General features: G+C 42.0%; 1 protein-coding gene across 5 annotated transcripts in view; it reads right to left on the minus strand.

The window, feature by feature from the left end:
- The window catches only part of mcf2l2 (MCF.2 cell line derived transforming sequence-like 2), a 93571-nt gene extending 76566 nt beyond the window's left edge, over window positions 1-17005 (minus strand). For 3 of the 5 annotated variants that reach the window (XM_044129829.1, XM_044129827.1, XM_044129826.1), the window contains exon 1: window positions 16151-17005. In XM_044129829.1, the coding sequence (XP_043985764.1) occupies window positions 16151-16229 (79 nt within the window). In that variant the 5' untranslated portion in view covers window positions 16230-17005. The remainder of the gene's footprint in view (window positions 1-16150) is intronic. The other 2 variants (XM_044129830.1, XM_044129828.1) reach the window with 1 other exon arrangement.
- Between the last annotated feature and the right edge of the window lie 219 nt (window positions 17006-17224).

The raw sequence follows: 17224 nt of genomic DNA on the forward strand, positions 1-17224 counted from the left end.
TTGATTAATGTGTGATGGGATCCGGATTTTCTGTCCAACTTGTTAAATATTAATTAAACCACATAAAAATTAAATGTAACAGAAAAGCCCATGTTAATATCATTTAGACATTGAGGGATAAAATAGAATGTGATGAAATATTTTTTATGCAGTTAGTCAAAATGACAGCCAACAAAAAAGTCTAGTGGGACCTCTGGTTGATATTTATTTTTATAAAGACCTGGTTACATATATACAAGGCCTTACACTGTTGCTGCTTGTGTGTTGGTGTGGACAGACGTTGGGCTGCTCAAAACCAACTAAGTGTTGTTTGAATTAGGGATGCACCAATATGAAAATTTGAGCTGATATCCAGTATTAATACATTATGGCCAAAATTTACCAATGTTGTATATAACATATTCATCAGACTGATACTAATATTTGTTCAAAAATTGACTCTGTCAATCCCAGCATTAGTGCCGAAATATTGTGTATCCCTAGCTGTTTTCATGAAGGGTAATGAATGCAGATAATTAAAGTCTCAGTCATTTCAACATGGTTTTTTGAATTAACCCTCATGATTTCAGCTCTGCCTTGACAGCTTACTTGCCCTCCCTCAGGTTGATTACTGATTACATTATCCTCACCTGCTCTGTGACAAGCCTCTGCTTGGTTCTGGCTGATTTTGCTGAAATGTTACATTAACAGTGATTTCACTGAATTCCAAAGGCCTGTTCAAACACTTGATATCTGTCCATTAGAGCATCTGTGGGACATGGTGGAACAGAAGATTGTCATCATGGATACACAGCTGACAAATTTGTTGCAACTGCCTGATGCTGTTATGTCGATATGGACAGAAATCTTTGAGGAATGTTTGAATTTATGCTAACCAAATAAAACAAATATAGCTCAGAAGTCAAAAGAAGTCAAAAGAAAATATTAGTCCAACCTAAGACTAGGTTGGTCCAAACTAGTATTAGCAACCTATACACATTACAAATCAGGCAAATTTGGAGAATAGGTTGAGAAAAAAATATCAAAGACTGGTCAGATGGAGTATCCAGGAAATTTGCAGAAACAAAATGTATAAATTGTTATGCAACAGGAGCCAGGCGTTCACAGACAGAATATTCCTCTTGTTGAGACAGCAAAGCAGAAAGGGAAGGAGCAGATTGATGACTATTTGAAGACATAACAGTTTAGAAACTCACCAGGAGACAGAGTACCGTAAATGAAAACTTTGTGAAAGCCAATAGCTACTCAGAAATAAATTTGAGAGAAACCCTGAACAAAAGGAAGTCAATGTGAATACTAATAAAAGCATGTATTAGATATAATATTAACAAAATGTTGCTGGATCTTTTTTTGTATACTTGGCAATTACACCTAGTAAAGACTGTAGATTTGCCAGCCGATAAGTAGCAGATACAGAAAGATATGCATGAGGTTCTAATTTACCTCAAAATAATTCCACACATCTCAGTGGCAGTGACCTGTTTTATGAATAATCAAATGACATTTGTTTATAAAAGTCGACTTGGCCTCAAGAAGAACAAGGGGGCCTTGAACACTACATCAGAGTCTGTAAGGGTTTCCATAAAAACATTCTGTTTTTATGGAGCAAACATGTCAGATGGATGGGGTTTGCTTTTTCTTTAATGCTTTTGCATGGTTTTCTATATGGCATAACATAACAAAACTGTAAGAAAAACTTCCAACAATGGCTCAAACTCTAAGCTTTAGTACCCTGAACAGAAAACATGGTTACACTTATTTTACAATTCTCTGTGTTAGGCAAAAATGTCATGTCAAGATGTCTGAAACCACAGTGTGTGAACTTTACCTATAACATTTTTCACTCTCTTCATGTTGTCAACTCTGAGGCTGTAGTACATGCAAAAGAGTAAATCCACAGAGAACAAACTCCTCTTCCATAAGATGATTCAAAGATCAAATATCCAACCCTGGTCCATCAGCAGCAGCCGTGTCTTCATCACCATCATCATCAAAGCCATTCTGAACGTCCAGATTAACAAATCTTAGTTTCCCTCAACCTCCTGTCACATTTAAAAAACTTGCAACAAAACACAGTCCCATACATATGCAGCTAGGGCTGTTACATGTGCTTGTGGTCAGTTTTTCCAGATCCAGCTGTGAAACAGCTCTGCTTTGAGCTGCAAGCAACCAATGAGCTTCTGAAGGAGAGCTGGGCGGGCGCTGATGTAAAAAAAAAAAAAAAAAGGAAGGAGAAAAAGTGTATGTGTGAGAGACAAAGAGAATCAGAGAGAAGAAAGAGAATCCGGAGTGATATGTTTGACTTTTGCAGACTATGATGTCTCACTTGGCAAATGGCTTGTGTGTTGCTGTCTGTGTCTGCAGCATTTTCTGATGTTTGGGTCATCCTGGACTGCCAATGGTGAACTTTTATGGTCTTCTTTCTACGAGTAAAGAGTGTACCAAGAAAAAATTTGCAATTTCAGTTAAATGAAAAATTTTGACTTAGCAACCACATTTTATTTGTCCTCATATATTCATTTGATTTATCTAAGATGACCAACACTTTCCCAAAAGTTGGCACAGTGAAGCTTTTGTATCCAGTCACTGTCTTCCACTTATCTAAGACTGGAATGCAAAGTAAGCAGAAACAGAAAAAAAACCTAATAATTCATTTCCCTGGCAACACTCTCCAGCTCACTTCAAGAAATTGCAAAGTGTTCCCAGACCTGAAAAAAATGTGCCCTTTACCTAGTTCAAAACTTAGCCTCTTCTATGAAGGAAGATCCTTTTGGTGGCTCGAGTCCAGGATCGTGCTCTCCCAGTAACAAGATCAATGGGCCGTCAACCCAAGGAAGGCTGCTGGACCTGATGGCGTCCCTGGACGTGTCCTGAAAGATTGCGCCAATCAGCTGGCTGGAGTCTTCACCGGGATCTTCAACCAGTCCCTAGCCCTGTCTACAGTCCCATCCTGCCTGATAACTTCCACCATAGCCCCCATACCCAAGAAACTTCAAAGAGCCCCGGATAAGGGGTCGGGACACGGCCTTATCCGGGGTCGCGTGGATGGATGGATGAATTAATCAATGCTTTACTACAATCTACCTGCAATGTATGTGGCTCTGGTGTCAGTGTAACGTCCTGACTGAATGAAAATCATTATAACCTATTTATGTCACGTTAATGAAGAATAGCTGAAAAGTTACTGGGTTCATCAACTGCAAAGCAATTTCGCTCCAACTCCTCACCTTGTTATTTCTATATTCTTTGCACGAAATGTTTTATAAACATTAATGTTTATAAAACACATATCATTGACATGTCACATAATGTGGTTGATATGTGACATGTGGACATATCATCTCCAATGTCTGCTGGACTTGGGGTTGCGCTGGGATTCTCCTCTGTAATTTCCCCTCAGAAAGCACGGAGGAGAATCCACGCTTTCTGATTGGCTGCCTGTCACATTCAACAGGCTGCGTTAATGCTCCCAGTTGGGGAAAATCCATGCTTTAGATCGGAGCTGCCAAGACATCTACCGTAACACACCACACACGATCAGTTACAAAATCGCAAGCGACAATCTTAGAACGATCAACGTTCTAAGATTGTTATAAGGGGAAAATGTACGTGTGAACTAATGTGTAGTGTGAACTATTGCATCAGATAGTCGGATGTGCCAGTCTTCTCTATTTAAATCTAAGGATTACTGAAGGGCAATATAGTGTAAAGACTTCATAATCTGCACTCTTTTGGTTGGATGCAGTATTTATTTCCACTTTGGTGTTTTTATTCAAGTACATTTTTGTTAATGGAGACCAAGAATCCTTTTTATTTTTGTTTTTGGTTGTTTTGCTTATTTAATCAGTTCCAGTGTTAAGTGTTCTTTTGAAAATAAAGTGTCTATCTTTGGCAGGAAATCGCATGCATTATTATGTCATTTCTGTTAAATCAGTGAAAAAAGGAGTTCAAACAATATTATCGTTTATCGCAATAATTTTTGAGAATTAAATTTGCTATCATGACAGGCCTAGATACACTGAAGCACAGAACCCAAAACTCACTTATTTACTAACATTGCTTAAGTGAGGGCTACACAGAAAAGAGGTACAACATCTTGTGGAGTGGTGCAGAATAAACAACCTGCTCTTGAACGTCGACAAGACAAAAGAGATCAATGTCGACTTCAGAAGGTCTCGACTGAACCACACACCTCTTCTCATTAACAGCAAAGCAGTGGAGATCGTCAGCAGTGCTAAGTTCCTGGGGGTTCAGACAACAGACAACCTCAGCTGGACAACTCACATCACTTCACTGGTGAAAAGGGCACAGCAGCAACCTGCACTTCCTGAGACCAATGAGAAGGGCTTCCCTCTCGCCTCCCATCCTCTCCACCTTCTACAGAGGAACCATTGAGAGCCTGCTGATCAGCAGTATCTCAGTCTGGTCTCTATCCCCTAGCCAAGGTGAGGATAGGGGACGCTGCACACAGATGCTGTGTAGCAAGAGCAAACCAGATCCTCTGTAACTCCATCCATCCTCTCCATGGTCTGTCCATCTGGTTGGCATCTGATTCTGCAGCATTTGCTGCAGAACAGCCAGACTCAGAAATAGCTGTCTCCCACTGGCCATCAGATTTCTCAACAATCCCATCACTGAAACGGGCTAAAACGGCTTGATATATATTTTTAGCAATTATTTAGTATATATTTATTACGTAAGAAAAGGCACACTTCTGCTTCTGTGTGTGCTCCGGTGGCCAAGTGATGACATTTCATTGCCAATTTTACCTATGTTTCTTTGTGCAATGACAATAAAATAAATCTAAGTCCAAGATCCACTTTTGATTTGTTAGTTCCAGAATATTTCCCCAAAACTCTTGGAGGTCATTAAGAAGTTTTTGATAAATGTCAGTCATATCTTTGTGTTCTTTTTGGTCAGCAATGATTTCGGCCTTTAACCTCTCCCATGGAATTGATTTTCTTAAAGTCTTGAACATTGAATTTAAATCAGACAGGCCTGCAGAGCTTCAGATGATGGTCTGGAATAGATTGTTGTGTGACTTCCTGTAAATCTTATTTACAGTTATTTTTGTCAAGGTCAAGGAGAGAGGAGGTGTGGAGGCAGGGGCAACATGTTCTCAGGAAGAAGGCGTGAAGAAAAGAAAACAATTAGAGGATGTCTAATGACAGCAGCTGGAGATAAGAGTCTGCTTTGTGTCTCAGTCTCTGCTCTCACAAATATAAGCTACTGACATGAATACAAATGATCACCTCCTAAAATACAAAGAATCGACAGAGGTACAGCCCTGAGAATGTTAATGCAGAACACAGAATGGGTCATGGCTCAGACAAATAACATATGTCTCCTCTACTGTAAAGTGACAAATTATACATAATGCCCACAAGTCTGAACCAAAAGTGATCAGTGCCATATTAGCAGGCGAGTGCATGCGCAATGAATGGTGGACACATGGCTCCAAGACCACTTTTGACCAACATGCAAGAAGATGACACATGAACAAAATTGCTGCTGTCAGGATTAACATGAATGAGACGGAGAAGGAAAATAAGAAAATAAGAGCTTAGGCAAGCTGCCTCTAATCTCTTACTACTACATAGTTAACTGCCTTGTGAACATGACAGGGATCAACATGGAGGAACGTCACCTTAAATCCATGGAAGGGTACAATCAATGTACACTCACCGACCACTTTATTTGGTACATTTGTCCAACTGCTCATTAGCTCAGATGTTGAATCAGCCAATCACATTGCAGCAACTCAATGCATTTAGGCATGTAGACATGGCCAAGACGATCTGCTGCAGTTCAAGCCGAGCATCAGAATGGAGAAGAAAGGTGATTTAAGTAACTTTGAACGTGGAATGGTTGTTGGTGCCAGACAGGCTGGTCTGAGCATTTCAGAAACTGCTGATCTACTGGGATTCTCATGCACAACCATCTCTAGGATTTACAGAGAATGCCAAAAAAGAGAAAATATCCAGTGAGTGGCAGTTCTGTGGGCACAAACGTGTTGTTGATACCAGATATCAGAGGAGAATGGCCAGGCTTTGGGCTGAAAGAACGGCAACAGTAACTCAAATAACCACTAGTTACAACCGAGGTATGAGGAAGAGCATCTCTGAATGCACAACATGTCAAATCTTGAGGCAGATGGGCTACAGCAACAGAAGACCACATCAGGTGCTAGTCCTGTCAGTTAAGAACAGAAAACTGAGGCTGCCATTCAAACAGGCTCACCAAAATTGGATAATAGAAGATTGGAAAAAATGTTGTCTGGTGTGATGAGTCTTGATTTCTGCTGAGACATTCGGATTGTAGGGTCAGAATTTGGCCCTACCAGGATGGACATGAAAGCATTGATCCATCCTGTTTTGTATCAATGGTTCAGGCTAGTAGTGGTGGTGCAGTGGAGTGGGGAATATTTCCCTGCCACATTTTGGGCCCATTAGTACCTTTTGAGCATTGTGTCAGTGCCCCAGCCTACCTGAGTATTGTTCCTGACCATGTCCATCCCTTTATGACCACAGTGTACCTATCTTCTGATGGCTACCTCCAGAAAAATAACATGCCATGTCATAAAACGTTAACCTAGACCAGAACAGGTTAGCTGTGTACTACTACATAAGTGTGAGTTCCCAGAAAACTGGGAAAGATTTAGTTTGCTTCATAGTGATGGGCTCTGACATCAGCTTCACAAGAAATCTAGGTATAGCAGAAAAGATGTTTGTAGGCAGCTATGTGCACACAGCAGGTCTCAATGTTTTAATGCTGAAAATCCTGAAATTTATTTATTTATTATTAATTTTTGTGGTCATTCAGACTGCTTAGTATATCAGATTTTTGCGTGAACAGTTTACAACCTGCATACAGAAAGCAGTGCTCTGTTTACAGAAGTAAGAATGGATTGCTGTCTTCTGTGGATCAATTGTTGAGCGATGGGAACCAACAGTATTACTGCAAGATCATAACAAGAATAAAGAGAATAAGCAAAAAGAAAGCACAATAAATAGCCATGGCCTTTTATGGAAAATTGTTGCAACTTTTGTAGAGAAGTTTGTTTGGATACATAGTCAGAACCACGAATGATGTGATATGTTTCACTGATAAACTTATTTCATAATTTCAGATTGCCAAAGAACACCTTTGACTTAATCTGTCAGCACCTCTCCTAAGGACAGAATATTTCATCTCCAATAAAGTAAAAGTTTAATTCCAGTAAAAAAAAAAAAAAAACTGCAATTATGCTGTTCAGACTGCCATGAAAAATCCAGATGAGGGTCACATATGGAAAAATAGAAAATAAAACATCGGCTTTGGATTGGATTTGGAGATTGTGTGAATGCAAAGCCCTATAAAACCTGTCTCTCAGGAGTAATGGGCAAACATGTCTAGCAAACTATTTAGAGAAACTTTTTAAAGAACACTCAAAATGGCAATTCTATCAACACCAAATACACATTCTCACCTTTAGGCTATTTTTTGAGAGAAAATCTAAACAAAATAATTTTTAAGATAGAAAATAAAATTAGATTTCAAGGGAAAATCTAAATCTAATCACACTAGTCTCTATATTATACAGACTTAGTATCACTTTTACACACATTTTTACCCAATATTCTCTCCATCAAGACAAGAAACTCATTTATAATTCCAATTGTGCTACCTATGAGTGCCAGGTTCCAGTTAGTTGAAACAAATTCCATCTCATACTTGACCCACTAACCAGCTTCTCTGCTCTCCTGTGGACATGACCGACTTTTACACTGGCAAATTGAAACTCAGCATGTCTGTTCCGTACCCTGACCTCTCATTACAAAGTTAGCTTCACAGACAAACACACCAGCAGCTACCGCAGTCATCACTTACATATTACAGATCCCATGCTGCTGCTGTTCTTTCTGTCCAACAGTGTGCAGACGAACCACAGCTGTGCCAGCATTCAGTCCAGTAGAAGCGGCACACACAAGCAAAACATCGACTGAAGCGCAGGGTCCACAGACACTCCCACATCCTAGTCCTCGGGGCAACTGCAGGACCTCTCCACACCTCTACGTGTTTTAGGTCACTGGACTGTGAAAATGTGTGTGTGCAATTGTACTACTTTAACTAGTACAATTGAATGCAATTGCAGTACACAAGCATAGAATGTGTGTGCAGCAGTGTTTTCATCGAAGGGGGAGCTGAATCTTTCCCGGTAAACCTGTGATTCGCTTAGCAACTCTGCTTTTTACCACAGTTAACACAAATATTCTCAACAATATGTCATTACGTGGCGGGGACTTCCCCTCCTCTCTGCATCCTTCCATATTTTCTCCAGGCTTTCCTTCCCCTCATAACCTTCTCCATATTTTCCACAGCCACGCATTGTAAATAACACAAACTTAAACACATTTGCATAACCTGCAGATTTTATGTTTTTAATTGTTGTATAGAAAACTTGTATTTTTTATGGTTGTTAAAAGGAGCAGAATTACCGTATACTGTTGTGTTCTGTGTTTTTCTGTGTATTTATTTCTAGTTTTCCTGTGTGTCTGAGTCTCTGTGTTGTCCTGTCTCCCCGTGATTAGTTCCCAGGTGTGTCTCGTTCCCTGATTACCTCATGTGTATTTAATGTCACCTGTGTCTCCGTGTGTTTGTCGGATCCTCGTCATACTTCGTCGTCCTGTTCCCTTGTGGTACCTGTTCCCTGCGTTCTGGTTTTTGTCATTAAACTTCATCATTTCACTTTAACGGTCCATCTGCGTTTCTGCCTCACCTCCACACCACACCCAAAACATGACAGAAGGATCCGACCACAAACGAGGTGAGGTAGCTATATTTTTGGCCCAGTTGGACCGGGAGGTTTTCCGGGGGACGAGACTGGCCTTGGCTCCCCCCGGATTCGCTCCCGGCCGTTTTTCCCGCCGGGGAGCACAACCTCCACAGTTCGCCCGGAGAAAGCAGCGTGAGCCGCCGATGAACTCGGCCCCTCGTTGCTTGCCGGAACCACCACCTCCGCAGTTAGTCCGGAGAAAGCGGCGTGAGCCGCCGATGAACTCGGCCCCTCGTCGCTTCCCGGATCAACCACCTCCGCAGTCCACCCGGAGACAGCAGCGTGTGAGCCGCCCGGTGGATCCGGCCCCTTCGCCCTCCGAACGTCACCTCCGCTGCGGCCCGAGATCGCGCGGCACTCCTCTACTGCCGGCCCGAGATCCGCGCGGCACTCCTCTACTACCGGCGAGATCGCGCGGCACTCCTGCTGCGGCCCGCGGATCCAGCGCCGGCACTTCACCGCTACCCGGCCCGGCGCCGCTTCGCACCCTCCGCTACCCGGCCCGAGCGCCGCCTGCACCCCTCCGCTGCCGGCCCGAAGCGCCGCGGCACCTCCGCTGCCGGCCCGAGCGCCGCCGGCACCCCTCCGCTACCCGGCCCCAGCGCCGCCGGACTTCCCCGCAGCCGGCCCAGCGTCTCGCCGGACTTCCGCCGCAGCCGCCCCGTAGCGATTCGCCGGACTTCACCCGCAGCCGGCCCGAGGCGATTCGCCAGACTTCCCCGCAGCGGCCCGAGGCGTCTCGCGGACTTCCCCAGCCGGCCCAGGCGTCTCGCGGACTTCCCCGCAGCGGCCCAGGCGTCTCGCGGACTTTCAGCTCCTTCCCAGTGCCAGTCAGCTCCTTCCCAGTGCCAGTCAGGCCCCTTCCCAGTGCCAGTCCAGGCCCCTTCCCAGTGCCAGTCCGAGCCCCTTCCCAGTGCCAGTCCAGGCCCCTTCCCAGTGCCAGTCCAGGCCCCTTCCCAGTGCCAGTCCAGGCCCCTTCCCAGTGCCAGTCCGAGCCCCTTCCCAGTGCCAGTCCAGGCCCCTTCCAGTGCCAGTGTCCAGGCCCCTTCCCAGTGCCAGTCCAGGCCCCTTCCCAGTGCCAGTCCCGAGCCCCTTCCCAGTGCCAGTCCGAGCCCCTTCCCAGTGCCAGTCCCGAGCCCCTTCCCAGTGCCAGTCCGAGCCCCTTCCCAGTGCCAGTCCAGGCCTTCCAGTGCCAGTCCCAGGCCCCTTCCCAGTGCCAGTCCAGGCCCCTTCCAGTGCCAGTCCAGGCCCCTTCCCAGTGCCAGTCCCGAGCCCCTTCCCAGTGCCAGTCCCGAGCCACTTCCCAGTGCCAGTCCCGAGCCCCTTCCCAGTGCCAGTCCCGAGCCCCTTCCCAGTGCCAGTCCCGAGCCCCTTCCCAGTGCCAGTCCCGAGACTCCTTGTGTTCCTCGTCGCCGCGGACGGCCGCCGGACCGCCTCCGTGGTTCCCGCCTCCTGCGCCGCGGACGGCCGCCGGACCGCCTCCGTGGTTCCCGCCTCCTGCGCCGTGGTTCCGCCTCCTGCGCCGCGGCGCGCCGGACAGCCTCCGTGGTTCCCGCCTCCTGCGCCGCGGACGGCCGCCGGACAGCCTCCGTGGTTCCCGCCTCCTGCGCCGCGAACGGCCGCCGGACAGCCTCCGTGGTTCCCGCCTCCTGCGCCGCGGACGGCCGCCGGACAGCCTCCGTGGCTCCAGCTTCCTGCGCCGAGGTCGGCCCCCTGACCTCCTCCATGGTTCCCGCCTTCCTGTGTTTCCGCCCACCCAGTTGGATTTGTTTTGTTTTTGTTTTTTGGACTTTGGACCCTAGTGTCTCCGCCTATTTGATAGGTTGTTTTTCGTTTTTTCCATGGACTCTGGCCCCCCGTCCAACTCCCCTCCACCCACCCTTGTTGTGTTTCAGTTTTTGGGCGTCTGGGAGCCGCCCGTTAAGGGGGGGGTACTGTTGTGTTCTGTGTTTTTCTGTGTATTTATTTCTAGTTTTCCTGTGTGTCTGAGTCTCTGTGTTGTCCTGTCTCCCCGTGATTAGTTCCCAGGTGTGTCTCGTTCCCTGATTACCTCATGTGTATTTAATGTCACCTGTGTCTCCGTGTGTTTGTCGGATCCTCGTCATACTTCGTCGTCCTGTTCCCTTGTGGTACCTGTTCCCTGCGTTCTGGTTTTTGTCATTAAACTTCATCATTTCACTTTAACGGTCCATCTGCGTTTCTGCCTCACCTCCACACCACACCCAAAACATGACATATACATTTTCCAGGCAGTGTCATTTTATAGCAGAATCAAGTAACTGTTACTTTCAGAGTTGTTATGTGTGATATGACAAAGACTAAATTTACCTTTCTATCAATCTTTAATCTTTGTTAACTTTAAGCTGCAGGCCCTATGGCCTCCTGTCTCAAAACTTCTAAAATTTAATGTTCCCCATTTTAGAATAGGAAGTGGGAAGAAAGCTTCTAGCTTTCTGTTCTAACTTCATGGAACAGTTTGAGCTGTTCCATGAAGCAGTCAGAGCTTAAATTTAGAACACTAATTTCTCTGAATGTGTTTAAGACCATGATAGATTCAAGTTGCAGTAGTGCAATTGTTTTACTTGAGTCATTTATTGTTAGTTTGTTATTGTGACTGTGCTGTAACTGAGTGTATTGGAAGGGGTTTCCCTCTTGATATCCGGCCAGTCTTGGCCAGGTCTCTCTTGTAAATGAGATCTTTTGATCTCAATGGGACAAACCTGGTAAATTAAGGTAATGGTAATAATAATTATTATAGAAAAGCTGTACAACTGTTCTGGACCGTTGGACTGAGTAGTAGCTCATATGATGAGCTCAGAAGACCCCAGCTGTTTACTAATTGGTTAATGACCTGTACTTTTTGTCCATGTATCTCAATTGACAATAAGCTACTTGGAATTATTGCCACCCAGACAGTCTCTCACTGAGTCTAGGGAACCTAACTTTGATATCTGCATCTCATTTTGAAGGACACAGAAATTTCAATTTGACTCTCCCAAAACAAATTAAGCACTATGCAAAAGACGAGTTTGCACATATTTGATATAGCAAAATATTGGTACTATATTTTAACATAGCAGCAGTTTTAATATTGGATGTCAACATTGGCCCAATTTTTCATATGTGCACATCCCTAACAATTACTTTTCTGTGGTATAGAAAATTAACCTGTAAAAATAATAGCTCCATTTTTAAGTTAACCTGGACAAAATTATACAAAAATATGAAATGCTATTCAATTTAATAATAAAGCAACAGGCTCACAAAGACTTATAAACCAGTTTTTAATTTATGTATTCATCTTTGGTCAATTTAAAGATGAAGTCTCACCTTGCCCAGCCTTTTATAGCTTTTTTGTCCATGTTAGCAACTGGATGTGGCTCCTTCATCACACATAAAAACATAAATGACAGCGTACCACCACACATATGTTGTGACCGTTATTCTGACTATCTGAACATGGAGCGGTAAATAATAAAATAAAATCTTATGAAGCTTTGAGGCAGATAATTTCCCCCGAGGAATTTTAATAATTAAGGTACTCACGTCATTCGAGGAATTGTTATTATTATTAATATTAATATTTGCTGTCATTGTATTTACGGTGATAAATATGATAAATCATACATAAATCAATTACTTGATTATCCATCCATTCATCTTCTTCTTTATCCTGGATTGGGTCGCGAGGGTAGCAGTCTAAGTCTTTGAGACCCCCCTGGAGTGGCAACCAACAACCCTTCTTTTCATTTAAGACACATCCTCACCTTCACTTTGTTTAACTTTATCAATTAACCTCGGTGATTGAGAACTACTTTCAGAACTCCTTAAACAGCATTACATTTTGTCAGTTACATTTTTCTGCACAGGTTATTGGAGAAGTAGTCAGTAGGTTTTGCATGACCAAAACTTCTCTAAGTCAGCAAGACTGGAGTGCAGTTATTCACTTTTCATCTGCAGTCTCACCAGCTTACTCAACTTGATTGTGCTGATCTGCTCAGTCATGAGTTGCTTAGTGCAATTGTAAGAAGAGAGAAAATTAGGCCAAACTGTGAAATTAAAGACCAACTGAAGACCAACCCTATTGTTGTGGTCAGGTGCGATCAACTGTATGGAAGACAAACACATTCCAGAGGATATACAGTCTCTGGACACCCATATGACCTCCCTTGCAGCATATAGGAAGAGGAAGCAGACAGAACACAGACAACAGGGTGAAAGCTGGTCAGAGGCTGGTGGGGGTGGGGAGATTGGATAGCAATGATTTGAGAACAGCACTAACCACTCCTGTCAATGGAACAGCAGAGTTATAAGTAGATTGTTATACTTTGAATTCTGCTTCAGATACTGACTTTCTTCTTCTTGTCACTGACAAACCTCATGCTAAGCTAGTGAATCACGACAAATCTGTAATATATATTGTACGTTTGCTGACAAATTTTGGAACTATTAAGGTTATCTGACATGATAACTTTTAACTAATGAAGTACTGGAACAGATCTCAGGGATGCTCAGCTGCATCCCCTGCTCAGAACAGATGAGACCATGATTCTGTGTGGCTGATTTCAAACAACCCCATCATTATAGTTTTAATGCCACCATTTACTTTAAGGAACCTTGTGTGATTGCTAATATTTCTATCAGACAGTCACTCAGATACTTCATTCCATGTTGTAATCAGTGAAAACTTCATAATTGTCTGTTGCAGCTTTAATTTCAAAGAGTAATGTTAAAAATTTGTTTGGAAGCCTGAAATTAACTTATAATACACTAAATATTCAACATCAATAGCCAAGACATTGCAAATTGTATGACACCATGCCTTGGTATTTTTACTTTATTTTTTGTTAAAGCTTTATGGTATAAAAAGAAAAACTGGAACTTTTTGGGGTTCTGGTTCAATCACTTCTACTGTTGGATTTTGCAGAAGAACTTTAATTCTGTGCACTGAAAAAAATACCTCTTTGGATGAACATAAAAAAATCATGGAAAGGTTTTCCACCTGATTACTTTGCTTTATTTCAGCACCATGTAATTCTGTTACTCATATTTAAAGCAAATGTGTAAGGTCAACTTAATTTATTAAGGTTATTCCAATGTAGTGCAATTGTGTTGGCTCAACTTATGTTATTATGGTTATTCTATGGGTGATTCTAAATCAAACGTGTTGGCTCAACTTAATATATTACGGTTATTCCAATTTAAACCAAATGTGTTGGTTCAATTTAATTTATTAAGGTTGATTCAACTCATTTACTGTAGTTGGACCCAATATAATTTAAAAGAGCCAGCCCAACTAATTTGCAATGCTTTGGACCAAATAATTTACTTGAAACCAACTTTTTTTTTTTCTCCGAAGAGTTTTTGCGGTGCTGGTGGCTCGTATTTTTCTGAGACAGTAGGCAGACAGGGTGAGGACATGCGACAAAGGTTGCCAGGACCAGAAGTTGAACCAGCAACGTCAAGGACTAAGGCCTCCAAACGTGTAGTGTGCTAACCTCCTGCGCCACCACAGCACGCCTGAGAAACCAACTTATGTTACAGTGATACCTTCACGCTACTTATTAAGTTGATCCAACTCATAAAAATTTAGTTGGCTCAACAAACATGCTTCATGCTGAAAGAAAGCTATTTAATCATGTGAAAATCCTTTCCATGATTTAATTACGTTAATTCAAAGACTTTTCTGAAAAAAGTGGGGGGTTTTTAAAAAAATACGTTTTTTACAGTTCTTAAATGGTGAAAGAAATTTAAGAACTGTTTCAGTGCCTTTCTTAAATGCCAATAGTGCCCTGCAGACAAAAACAAATATCTATAGTTTAATGTGTAACTAAAACCACTCTGAAGTCTTCCCAGGAGCAAAACAGTTATGTCTCATAATCTCTCGTGATCCCCTGATCTCGCTAAACCCTCTTTCGGAGGGAAATGAATCTGACTAAATTGAATTACGTTATGTCAACTTGAATACGTTATTCAAGTTGAGACAAAAACGATTGTCTCACGTGAATTCGTGTGACATCCCGTCATCTCACTCAGCTTCAGCACTATATCAGTCTGATTATAATGAATCATGTTATCTCAACATGATTAAATTTCATAAACGTGAAGTTGTTGAATCTCTAGTTTATCCAACATGATTGTATCACACTTTTGTTTGAAACCTGAAATTATTTAGTTAAAAGTACATGATATTCTTTTGTTAATCTGATAACCCCCTAAATTCATTTTTTACAGTGTGTTTGACTGGAGAGCCTGAGCTACGGTATGATAAAGTTTAACTGATGTAGTGATTTAAAGCAGACTTTAAATAGAACATTATATATTATATTTAATACATATAATGAAAAGAAGGAATCCCCAACCAACAGAACAATTAGATAATATTGACAGATAGAGTGAAAGTTAATAAAAGGAGAGGAAAAACTAAAGGTATCAGCAAAAATAGGATATTAGCTGGCTGTTAGGGGCAGATGAGAATAATAAGAGGGTCCAAGACACTAATCAATGCTGATAAGAATAGGAATACAATATGAGCAATAGCCAGTTATCAGGTTAGCAGACCTTGTGATGGAAACATAATATATCAGCTCTCCCCCTCAAATTTAGTTTCCATAGCAACTCTCTTCATAACCCCCCACTCACCAAGCATCCCAACCCCCAGTTTCCTGTGCAGTGCATGCTGTGCAGTAATACTGTGCAGTAGTCTCCAGCGTGGCACATTAACCTAATTCACTGCCAGCTAGAAAATTACCCGGATGAAGAACCGTCGAAGGGAAGGTAGGAGAAAGAATGAGGCATTAACAGAGGAAAGAGAAGGGAGGGTCCAGAAAGGAAGAATAAGCAAAGGATGGAAAATATCAAAAGGAGAATAGAAGGAGCAAAAAAACGATGGAAAAAGGAGCAAATATAATAAATGTAGAGAGGAAGGATGACAGCTGAATGCTGCTGATCTAAGTCTATTAAATACTGATCTAATGATGTTTAATGAAATCAATAAATGTTGAACATGCATTTGTATAACTATATTCTGTAAAAATACATAAAATGTCATAACTGGATCTGTATCTGGCAGAAATTACAAATTACATATATATAAAGCATTCCCTTGCATTCTTCAGCTCCCAGTGGTCCTGTTGAGAGAGTAACCATTGCCTGCATCCTTTTAATCTGCCATGCTGCACGTACCAGCACATGTTCTGTCATACGATGGGACATCTTTTTCAAAGGCTGCATTTTTTTGAAAAGCTCTGTATATTCCTACTGAGTAAAACTGAATGACGGACAAAGACAAACAGGCAGACCAACAAAGCAAGGGAGAGATGTATGTTGACTCACCGACATGTGTGACAACACACTGCACTCGTTGTAGCAGTTCCTGAACCGACATCTCGTCCTCCCTCAGCCAGCACAGCATCTCAGGGTGTGGGCAGCATCCACAATCTCCCTTCCTCTGTTGCCACACCTCCTGTCTGATTTCACTCCTGTTTCCTCTTCCAGATTTCTAAGGTTTTCTTCTCAGTTGTTCAGCCAGGTAACTCCTTTAATTTTATTTTATTCTTGTTAATCGAACAAATTTTAATGACAACTCCTCTACTTTCTGTAACCAGATCTGCCCTGTGATGTTAGCGGTGATGCCACTCCCAGATATGAATCGAGACAAAGCATATCCATCAATTAATTTCCATTTTGAGAAAGTGCAAAAGAAACATTAAAAAATAATGTTTCAAAAAAAAATTAGTTGATGAAGTAAGATGTAAAAAATTACTAAGAATTAAACATGTAGCATTCTGAGAATACAAAAAACTATTTAAACTGGGGTAAGATGCTCCAACTTAAGCCAAAAAACTAAACTTGTTAAGTAAAAAAACAGAACATTTTACTCAATAATTATCCAAGACGGCATTAACTACCTAGATGTCCAGCTTTTTTATGGTGTTCCTCTCCTCAAAGTGAGAAAAAACAAATTTTACACAAAAAAAATACCTCAAAATAATTTTTAAAAAAGCCTCTTGACAAACGGCGAAGAAATTAAAACAATCCCATTTACAAGAAGCTTGTACTTATCAAGTGGAGCTTGATGAGTACGTATGCCACTGTTCCTGCTGCTTTGATAAAGCTGTGTTTGCTCTTATAAAGGCGCAGCGTCATGCAGAGGCAGAGGATGAGTCAGATGGCTGCTCTACCTTCTTTCAGGGAACAGAAAGGGAGGTGTCACAAGGCTGAAATCCTGGAGCCTGGAGCAGCTCTGGCCATGGATTGGACAGTAAACTATACAGATAGATATAATTTTTCACTGAGTAAAAAAGGTAAAATAATAATAATAATAATAATAATAATAATAATAATAATTATTATTATTATTATTATTATTATTATTATTATTATTATTATTATTATTATTATTATTAT

Source organism: Gambusia affinis, linkage group LG10 (assembly GCF_019740435.1).
Source record: "Gambusia affinis linkage group LG10, SWU_Gaff_1.0, whole genome shotgun sequence".
In the NCBI taxonomy this organism is placed as follows: domain Eukaryota; kingdom Metazoa; phylum Chordata; class Actinopteri; order Cyprinodontiformes; family Poeciliidae; genus Gambusia; species Gambusia affinis.